This window comes from Rattus rattus, chromosome 7, assembly GCF_011064425.1.
Source record: "Rattus rattus isolate New Zealand chromosome 7, Rrattus_CSIRO_v1, whole genome shotgun sequence".
Taxonomy (NCBI): domain Eukaryota; kingdom Metazoa; phylum Chordata; class Mammalia; order Rodentia; family Muridae; genus Rattus; species Rattus rattus.
The window spans coordinates 82,816,315-82,827,236 of NC_046160.1; the positions used below are offsets into that span (position 1 = coordinate 82,816,315).

Below are 10,922 nucleotides of genomic sequence, written 5' to 3' on the forward strand. Positions count from 1 at the left end.
CGACGATGACGACGACGTTAAACAAGCTAAATCCTAAGTTTGGCTCCTCCACCACTAACATACCCTGCCTGGATTTCTCCAGGGTGTCATGCTAGTGGATTGAACCCTCTCTGCTGTGGCTGCAATTCCAATTATGTGTTAGTTTCCACGGTCCTCTCCTTTTGCAGCTGACTGGATGCATCATCCATACTGACTGTCCACACTCGGTCTTCATGACTGTTACAAAGAGTTCATTGCCATCCAAGGAAGAACGTGATGCACGAGTGCCCTGTGAATTGGGCTTTGTGGTTAGGTGAAACGAGAACATGGACAGGGCTCGCTCGGCCGAGGAAATTCAATGAATACGCTGCGAGAAACAGGTTCCGTTTCCTTTTTGCCTTATTCTCTTATTGATTCGTCTGTGCTGCCAAGGATGTTTATCACGCCGTCAACTAGTCCTCTAATTTGCAATCTTGTTATTATTTAGGAAATAAAATGCAAACCTCCTTTAGCATTAATATAATGAGACATTACTCTTTATGGAGAATTGTTAGGCGTTTTAGTAACCCATATATCTTTGGTTCCCGGGGAAAAGACTTATTGATTTTTCCAGCGGTCGCTGTTAAGGCTTGAGATTTAGCAGTGGAGTCTCAGCGAGTCTGCACAGGGGAGCTGTTTACACAATCAGCGTAATTACTATCAGGGTGCACATGTGTATCACGCTACTGGTACTTACACTCTTACAGCATTATTAAACTAAGCCCTTCTCTCTCTGCCGTGACACTTGGAATGCTAAACATGCCTACGGCGCGCCCTTCTGAATTTAGATGAAACGCAGTAGAAACTACAAAGTTATCTCCTAAATATGGTTGTATTCAAATACATCTCCAGATTGATCAGTACAAGCCTACATTCCCGGGGGCAAGAAGAAAAAGGGTATGACTTTCTTCTCTCTGTGTACAAGGGCTCCTCGTTCATTTCTCCAGATACTTCTCCATTCGTCGTCCCTTCTTCGAGACCTCAGCAACCAGTCTTGCAACGGAAATGATTTCCTTTGCTATTTGTTCAGGACGTTGTGTGAACGCACTAAGATTATCTGAATTGTCTTGAAACTTGGGTGCTGATAGCCACCTAGACCAGTGGTTTTCCACCTTCCCAATGCTGCGACCCTTTAATACAGTTCCTCATGTTATGGTGACCCCCAATCAGAACATTATTTTTGTTGCTACTTCATAACTGCTATTTTGCTACTGTTATGATTCGTAATATAAATTTCTTTGTTTTCTGATAGTTTTGTTTTTTGTTTTTTGTTTTTGTTTTTTTGTTTTGTTTTGTTTTGTTTTGTTTTGTTTTTGTTGGTCCTCCGGAGCTGAGGACCAAACCCAGGGCCTTGCACTTGCTAGGCAAGCGCTCTAACACTGAGCTAAATCCCCAACTCTGATGGTCTTAAATGACCCCTTTGAAAGAGTCATTTGAGCTCCAAAAAGGTCTCCACCTAGATATTGAGAACCACTGATATTCAGGAATCTCTAGGCTTCCCTATCACAAAGAATTGAATGTCAATGAAACCCAGAGGACAAAGCCCCAGAGAAAGGGAAAGACCTGCTTTATCCCTTCAGGTTGGGAGGAACCCTAAGCTTGGGAATCCTATAGCTGGAATAGCTTAGGTATTTTACAGCATCCCTGGGTCTTCCCCTTCCTTTTTCTGGTCCTGTTTTGAAGCTCAATCCTGTGCCGTCCTACAGTCTCGTCCCTCAGTGTCAGTGAACAAGAAACCATCATTTCAGGGAGCCCACACTTGCTATCCTTGTCTACCTATGTCCTCCTAAACTTCCTCAGTCTTATAGACAATTCCTAATGGGAAAATACAGGAACCCAGTAACAGAATAACTAGATGGTAAGAGAAAAGATAGAAACACAAGAATAACTGAAAGGACATGGGTGAGAATTAGCTCAGTGGCCAGAGTGTATACATGAAGCCTGGGGTTCCAACTCTTCACAAGCTGGATGATAGAGGCAAGAGGATCAAGAAATTCAAGTCTATCCTTTGCCGCAGACCACCCCAGGGAGTGTGTCAGCAGAGGGACCAAGGCTTGGATTTCAGGTAGAGAAGGGATTCGGCGCGACAGACAGACACCAACTCGAGGTGTGTGCTGCTGCGGAAAGCTTTACTCCTTGGCACAGATTTAAGCAGTTAGAACAGGTCCATCATAATTGACAGTCATCCAGCTCTTAGTCATCATGCCACCAATGTCCCTTGCAAGGAGGAAAGCAGAACATACAGTCTAGGAAACAATTCTCAGCCTCAAACAATAGTTTAAAAACTGCAGTTATACTGCCAGACTTGTGGGCACCAGGTATGTATTCATCATTTATCTTTGTCATAATAAAGTTTAAATTATATTTATGGCCCCTCAGATTAGCAAGGAAACTTTTGTAACCATAGTTAACTCTTGATAAGTTTGTTCAACTTGTTGGAACTTGTCTATGATCTTTCTAAAAGAATCGGTACTGTTTTGAATCATGTTAAACAAAACTTTTCCAAAAGGGAGGAAAGGCTTTTCTGGAACAGTCATGTTGTTAGTAACTGCAATTAATTTCTCTCCTATTTACGGGAGCTAATGGGTACAGCAGTAGAATTCATCATAGCCGTTGAGTTCATCAGGATCATGATGGTGTGAGACGTTTCCGTCTCTGAACTTTCAGTTCCTGAGACATCTAAAGGTACATGACCATCTTCCCACACTGCTATTTTCTAAAAATCAGATATTGCTGACAGGCTTAAAGTTGCTAAAATCACCAAGGCTAGAACACAGAAGGCACCTCCACTGCAAGCATAGACCCCAGTCATCATCATTTGTAGGGAGACAGCCAGGGCCTCCAGGAGGCCAAGCCATTCCAGGCACAGGCCTCTGCTCTGGATAGAAACGAAGCATAAGAGCTTCAGGTCACACAGACTCTACTGGAGTGGGTGTGGCAATCCTTGACTGCACATCGAGTTTGAGGCTAGCCTGAGCTAGAGACCCCATCTCAAGAAAAGGGTATCTAGGTGAGGGAACAGTAAAGAGGGAGTCTAGATGAATCCCCTAGCTGAGAACCAAGAGTCCAACAAAACTAACACTTTCTGGGAAAGTTTTAGAGAAGATATGGAAATAAAATAGCAAAAAATTGTCCCACTTACTAAATGAGCACAATCCCTAACTACACTCTAATGATTTATCCTTAAACACACAAAGAAGTGTAGTTCCCAACCTAATCAAAGAAATGTCTCTTTGCAACAGAGACCATTACAGAAATCCACAACTGATCAAAAGTCAAAGTTATGGAATCTAGTTCTAACTGATACACTCACACCAGGCTCCTTTCACCTAAGGTTCAGAGAACATTGTGGAATATATATATATGTGTTATATATAAATGTATTAGAGAATAATTATTAATAAATAAATATATTTCTAAATCTCACATTATATATTACATAAATTGTATGTTATATAAATATACATTTAAAGTCTTAAAAAGTAGTGATAAGCCATGCTTATCTTCTAAGTGTATAGGACCTCCAAATATGGCCTGTTTTCCAAGATATTCTGGAAATCTCACAAATAGGACTAAACCTTTACTTATAGTAAGATAACAGCCCCTGTAACCTAAGCATCTTACCTTGTCAACTATAAGCCCATACAGATCAGGAACCACCCTATGATCTGATTCACCAAAGAAGACAGGGTTCCTTGGTAACCATTTGGCATGTAGCTTCCAGAAGCCACCAAACACAATGTAAATGACTCTTGTAGAAACACTTAAGTGCCACTTTCCTTTCCAAAGCTCATGGCTGTGCTCTAGTCTGTGGCTTTCTCTACCCCAGAGCTCCTCTTTCTATAATCTGCTAAAAATGCCTTTTAATAAACTCCACCTCAATCCAGACTAGTGCATCCTAAATTTCTTTTCAGTGGAAAAGCCAGGATTTTGCTTTACCAAAGGGCGTGAGTCTGTAAAAAAAAATCAGTGGGGCTAATGGTGGCCGCTAGAGATCTCCACTCTCCCACTCCTCGGTTATGAAAAATCTGTGTCCAAGGGGGAAGAAGTGTTGGTCATTTTTGGCAATGAACACAGCTTACTGAAATGAATTCTTTGGAGTCTCTGAGTGGAGTCCATTCGAGGTACAGAACTGTCACTTCCAGAAGTCACGTTTAGTCATTTCCCCAAGATCAGTGGTTCTCAAACTATATAGGTTTGCAGGGATGTTTGTATGGAGGTAAGAAACAATGGGTGTATGAATGAGGAAATATCACATGTGCTGATTTTCAACCATCTATATCAGATCTACCACCTGGGAGAGTGCCTCTGGGCAAGCCCAGGGTGGGGTTATTGATTCGGTTGAGCGATGTGGTAAGGCCCACTTACAGTGGGTGGCGCCATTCCCTTGGATGGAAGAGAAAGGGAACGGAACACTAGCCTTTCTTCAGGTGCGCTGCAACCAGCTGCTTCAAGCTCCTGACACCTTGACTTTCCCATCATAATGGACTGTACCTTCAGCCTGAAGTAAGAAAGCCCTTTCTCCAGTAAGCTGCCTGTGCCTAGGTGTTTTCTTACAGCAACAGGAAAAGTAACTAAGACATAGTGCTACAGGCCTTCAAATACAAGCCCAGCAGTTTTAAAGATTTCATTTGCAGCATGTGGTGGCACACACCCTAAATCCCAGCACTCAAGAGAACTCCAGGGCACCCGGGGCTATAATGGTGAGATCCTGTCTCCACAAAAATAAAATAGAATAGAATATATATGAGCATTGGGTACTATTATCAGGCTCTAGATGTATGAGAATGAGATGTAGAAATAAGATCCCTACAAACCATACTTAGAGGAACAGTTGAAATAACAGCAGTTGGGGCTGGAGAGATGGTTTAGCAGTAGGAGCATTTAATGTTCTCTCAGGACTAGAGTTTGGTTTCCATCACCTGCATAGAGGCTTACAACTATATGTAATTCCAGCTGTGGAGAATCCAACACGCTCTTCACGCCTCTGTGAGTACCTGAACTCATCTGCCCATCCCTGCTCCCAACATATACACACACAATTATGCACATTTATAGTGTGTGTGTGTCTGTGTGTGCATGTGCACACCCGCCATGTGTGTTTGTGTTTGCAAGAGATGGCTCAGAGGTTAAGAGCACTTATCCTTCTTACAAAAAACCTGAGTTCAGGTCCTACGCATATCAGGCAGCTCACACAGTTGCCTCAAACACTGCTGCAGCAAGACCCGTCCTCCTGGCCTCCGTGAGCACCCCACAACTGTGAGCACCCCACAAGCACAATAACCTCACTAAGGCACATAGTGTAAAATAATTCTTAAACCAAATAATTTCTCCAAACAAATACCAGCAATAGTCATCCTGGGGGTGAGAAACTTTAGAGCCCTTAGGCCTGAGTATTTGGTCCTTTTGTCTTGCAGAGGTTAGACTTGTTTTATGCAGATCACATGGAATTCGGGTAGCAGGGGAAACTAGCAGAGGACATCAGGACACTAGAAAGAAGGCACTGTCAGAGCACTCTACGGTTAGAATGAGCTGGCTAAGACATTGTACGAAGAGAGAGTCTAGGAGATATCCATCAAATTTCTCCCCTCAGAGCTCAGGGAATCCCGAGGATAGGAGGCAGAAAGAATATGAGAGTCAGAGGGACTGGTGGACACCAGGAGAATGAGGTCTCTAAATCAATGAAGCAAGGTTCACACGAGCTCACAGGGACTGAAGCAGCAAGCATAGGCCCTACTGAGTCTACACCAAGTCCTCTGCATAGATTATAGATATTATAGATTAGCTTAGTATTGTTATGGGACTCCTGACTGTGAGACACACAGTCTCTAATGAGAAAAAGAGAGAAGATCTGGAGAGAAGAGGTGGGGAGGAAATTAAAGGAGTGGCGAGAGAAAAAACTGTAATTAGGATCTATTGTATGAGAAAATAATCCATTTTCAATAATAAAAATAATAATAAAAGAATGAACTGGCTTAAGGGAAAAAAGTCTAACAATACTAACATCAGGGATACTACACACAGCAGTCACTGGACACCCCAGGTCTAATGGAGTCCTTTTGTTTGTTCGTTTGTTTGGGTTATATTTGTTTTGTTTTTAAAACAGGGTTTCTGTGTGACCTTGGCTATCCTGGAACTTGCTAGACCAGACTGGCCTTGAACCCATAGATATCTATCTGCCTGCCTCTGCCTCCTGAGTTTTGGGACTAGAGATGTGCGAGCACTGCCCAGCTCTAATGGGAGTCTTAATCACATGCTGCACCCACATTTATCACAGAAAGGCAAGCACTGCTAATGCTTGCTCTCCTGTGCATTTCCAATACAATGAAATCATATTACATATGCACAACTTCCTAGTTTTTACTGCTAATTATTTATTAGACTACAAATATTTACTAAAGCTCTCCCTTGCTGAAAGGCATTAATAGTTTAGTGGCAAGAGCAGTTTTCAGACTACTGCCTGACTCAAACTTCACAGTATACTATCCCTTGTGCCCACCAACTATTCATTCATAAAACAGGCCTTAGTCCTCACAGTTGTAGACACAGTACTATTTGAGGCACCCCAAAATTCTTGTTGAATCACCAAGAAAGTGATTTTGGGAAAATGTTAAGGCCTAGATAAAATATTAAAGCCTAGATGGGATGTTAATCTGGAAATAAGATTGAGTGCGCTATGACTGTTGAGAGCTCAAGCAATGATGTCAGACCCAAGTTCCAGTTCAGTTTTGTCTCTTCTGGGAAGATCTTTGGAAAATTACCTCATGTCTAAGATTAGTCTTATCTATGTAATGAGGATCATTGTCTACTGAAAGGGACTAATCCTTGAAAAGGAAACATCTGTAAAGCCCTTCACATAACATCTAAAACAGAAATTTTAAACAATTTCTATTGAGAGTCCCATCCAACCCTAGTAGAGTAGCCAGGACACCTTCCACAGCAATCTTCCCTCCGATACCACAAGGTTGGGACTGGCTGTTTCCTAAGTCACCGTACATGTTGTACATGTACTGAACATTACACAGGCTGGAACAGACTTCAGCTCATCCATGAGATTCATGATCAAGTTAGACTGCTCTCACACTAAACCATGACATGTGTTAAGTTCTCTATCTTCAGCTCCCAGATTTTCCATACATTTGCTCAGCCGACTTCCTCCATCCTCACTGTGCAATAAGCCCATTCCACTGCCTGAAAAACAAAAACAAAGAAAGCCCCTTACACCCTCCTGGCTGATAGAGCTTTCCTAGACACTTTCCTGACAGCAACTGAGGCATGGTTTTGATTTTGTGCAGAGAAGACTGACAGGCCTTCAACTCTTCCCCCGGAGCTGGGGACCAAACCCAGGGCCTTGCGTTTGCTAGGCAAGAGCTCTACCACTGAGCTAAATCCCCAACCCTGGCCTTCAACTCTTGATCCTACTACCCCGACCTACCAAATGCAGTTTGTAGGAATGCACTACACCTAGATTGTCAAAGGCCAAGATGGATTACCATGAAACTTAAAACTGGATTCGGGATCTTCTGGTCCACCAGCAATATTCACCCTCTATTTCAAAAACTATCTTAGCTGTCTAAAATCCAATCAGCTCAGGCTAGAGAGATGCTCACAGGTTAAGAGCACTGGCTGCTCGTCCCCAAGTTCAATCCCCAGCAACCACATTGTGGTGGCTCGTAAGCATCTATAGTATAATCTTCTGGCATGTAGGTATACATGCAAATAAATGTTTCCCAGTCACACAAACTGCCAGTTTGCTTCCAAGTCAGATGCACCCAATATTACTCATTCCCTATTTGTAACAAATCCCACACTTGGTCTGTTGTTGGTCCATGTAGCCCAGGCTGACCTGGACTTCTGAAGGTAAAATCTCCAACTCTTGATTCTCCTGCCTCCACCTGAATTCTAGGATTAGTGGTGGCACAAACCACACCCTGCTTAGATCCACCCTCAGCCTACTTTTCGAAACTAAGTCTTCCCTCTCAAGTATATTCACTCAGATGATAACTAAAAATACAAGTCTTTACACAGTGAAGATCCTACTACCAGTCCCCACTCTATGTACTCCAATTTTAACAAGTATTTCCTAGAAAGCTGCACTGGTTATGTAACAGGCATTTAAAACTAAGCACACCAACACTTACTCCTCTCCAAACCTGTCTTCGGTCCTGCCAACAGTAATTCAGTTGTTTCAAGTTAAAACCCTTGGGACCCTAAGGACTCCCACGCTCCCCAAGTCAGTGACTAAGCTACTCCAACCTGTGCCACCCAAGATCATTTCTAATTGTCTTGGTTCCATTTCCTCTTGCCTCAAATTCATTTTTGCCTCAGCCTCTTAAGCTGGGTTAGAGTGCAATAAGCCCAGCTCCTAGTATACTTCTAACAGAAAGGCTTCCTAAATGCAACACCAGATCTTCGCTTCCTTTTTCCAAAATAAATAAATAAAAAACCAGCACACACACAGAGGCCTTCAGTTTTTTTATTCTGTGTGCACAAAGACTAGCATGATTGGTATCACAGGGTAGACAGTTGGTTTCTCTGGGTAGACAGTCGAATCATCCATTCAGGTCGCTTAGTCCAACTGCAAAAAAAGCACACAGGGGAAGGAAGTTATTACTTAGAATGTGATTGTGGCATTTTAACTTGTTCTAACATTCACCATGTCATATATTCTGGAGAGTTACTAAGTAGCCAGTTTCTACAGTTCATCCTAACTGGAAGAAACTTGGGACCAGAGGAAGGAATGGTTCTCCAAACTTGACAGGCTGGAATTTAGTCATTCAAATCTTTAAAATGTATCACTAGGCCTACAGTAACTATTTGATCAATACTAGCTTAAAACTCTCTGCTGCACCTCAGAGAGCAGTGTAAGATAACATGTAGGCCCATTAAACACAAGCTTATTTAGAACTGGTCCTGCATCTGGGTATGATGCACACCTTTAACCCTAGCAGAGGACTGAGGTCAGCCTGACCTGATCTAAAGTGAGTTCCAGGACAGCCAGAGCTACAGAGAGTAAATTAAAAAGCAGGTGAGTTTTATAATTTAATTTTATTAGAAAATGTCTTTGGTCAAAAAAGTGACTTTTGAGGAATTAACGTTTCAAGTAGGACTAATGTGATCACCCACAACCTTGGTGGTTCGTGGTTATTAAGGCCTGAAACCTATGGTTCTTCCCCTGTCAGAAATTCGGTTAGAAAATATTCAGCTACTATGTAGAAAATATACTATCTCGTACGTTAAACATTTTCAGCCACCTGACACCAGAATCTGACCGGGCATTAAATCCTTCACCCTGCCCTTCTGGAACTCTTGATTGCTTAAACCCTCCGCTGTGTGGGTGTGGGTCTTAACGCTCCAGCCCAACCGCGCGTACCTTAATGAAGCCTATGTCCTTCGCATACTGACGGAAGCACTGTCGGCACATGTTCAGCCCGTATTTACGGATCAGACCGTGGCGGTTAGAGCAGACGCGGCTGGAGAGAGGAGGAGATGGCGTTCATGCAGGCCCTACAAGTTGCAGCATTCCTCCACTTGCACCACCCGCAAGCAGGACCCACCCGGCCTAGCACCAGTCGGTAATGGCGACGGCGGGTCCGAGGGCCCTGCGCGGCGCGCCGGCCGCGAGCCTTGAATTTCGGACACCCCGCCACCAACAGTGGCCCTTCCCTCTAACCGCGGTCTCCACAACCGGTTTCTTACCAAGAGCGAGAACCCTGGCCGAACTTCCGCGGGTGACTCCAGTAGAGCTGCTGGTGACCCATCTTGCCTTCAGACGCCCAAGGAGGAAAAAGGAACGAGCTGGCGCACGCATGCGCTCTTCAAAGTTCTTGGAGCCACACTTTACCCAGAATACAACGCTAAAACGTGACGCGTGCGTAGTGCGATAACATTGGTCCCTGTGCTTTGAGTGACATTTCTAAGGCTGGCCGGGCGGGCACAATAGGTGACGTCACCGCCCGCCGAAGCTCTAGTATCTTCCCGCCGCCCTCCGCGATCGCCGGGCGCGGTGGCGCACGCCTGTAGTCCCAGCTACTAGGGAGGCTGAGACAGGAGGATCGCTTGAGTCCAGGAGTTCTGGGCTGTAGTGCGCTATGCCGATCGGGTGTCCGCACTAAGTTCGGCATCAATATGGTGACCTCCCGGGAGCGGGGGACCACCAGGTTGCCTAAGGAGGGGTGAACCGGCCCAGGTCGGAAACGGAGCAGGTCAAAACTCCCGTGCTGATCAGTAGTGGGATCGCGCCTGTGAATAGCCACTGCACTCCAGCCTGGGCAACATAGCGAGACCCCGTCTCTTTTGGCCACTTATATTATTTATTAGTTAACTTAATTACCTTTTCTTAAATTAAATTCACCCTTTTCTCATTCCCAACCGTAATTTACCTTCCCTTTTAACTCAAACGTTCACTTAGAGATACGATTTTACCTTCGCTCGACACTGACACCTACTGTCCCGAAATTATAAGACAACTTAAATCAAGTGTAATGAGTAGGCGTCAACGGTAGGGGTTTCTTTCCCTCTCATTAACAAAAGATTTTTAATCTTCTGACCAGACACACTCCTCATCTTTGAATGGAGTGAGGAATAAGGCCTTCAGTTTATGTGATTATGTCACCCTTAGTATACTTGATACCTAGATGTAGTTACCTAATTTATTTTTCTTTTGTTTTTGTAACAGCCTCTGTATAGACAAGACAGGCCCAGAACTCGCTATTTTGCCCCAAATTGACTCAAACTCCCTATTCTAATGCTTCAGTCTCCAATACTGGGCTTGCTTGTGCTATCAAGAGCAGTTTAAGTGGCTGAATCTGAAGAAAAGAAATAATGCGAAATAAAGGTTGCTTTTATTAGATAATTTGATAACAGCAACTAACAACAAATTTCAAAATGCAAGTTTCTAACGA

General features: G+C 43.6%; 1 protein-coding gene across 1 annotated transcript; it reads right to left on the reverse strand.

Moving 5' to 3' along the window:
* Positions 1 to 8,477: 8,477 nt before the first annotated feature.
* On the reverse strand, positions 8,478 to 9,853 carry Rps29 (ribosomal protein S29). The gene is made up of 3 exons (XM_032907847.1): positions 9,718 to 9,853; positions 9,392 to 9,491; positions 8,478 to 8,596 (listed from the first exon to the last, which is right to left on the reverse strand). The coding sequence occupies exons 1-3, from the start codon at positions 9,777 to 9,779 to the stop codon at positions 8,588 to 8,590; spliced, it is 171 nt and encodes a 56-aa protein (XP_032763738.1). The 5' UTR covers positions 9,780 to 9,853; the 3' UTR covers positions 8,478 to 8,587.
* Between the last annotated feature and the right edge of the window lie 1,069 nt (positions 9,854 to 10,922).

Bases quoted from the DNA above. Each gene is read 5' to 3' on its own strand.
- Rps29 (XM_032907847.1), bottom strand. From the start codon at position 9,779: ATGGGTCACCAGCAGCTCTACTGGAGTCACCCGCGGAAGTTCGGCCAG. The intron at 9,492-9,717 runs GTAAGAAACCGG...TCCTCTCTCCAG, and splicing joins GGCCAGGGTTCTCGCTCTTG to CCGCGTCTGCTCTAACCGCC.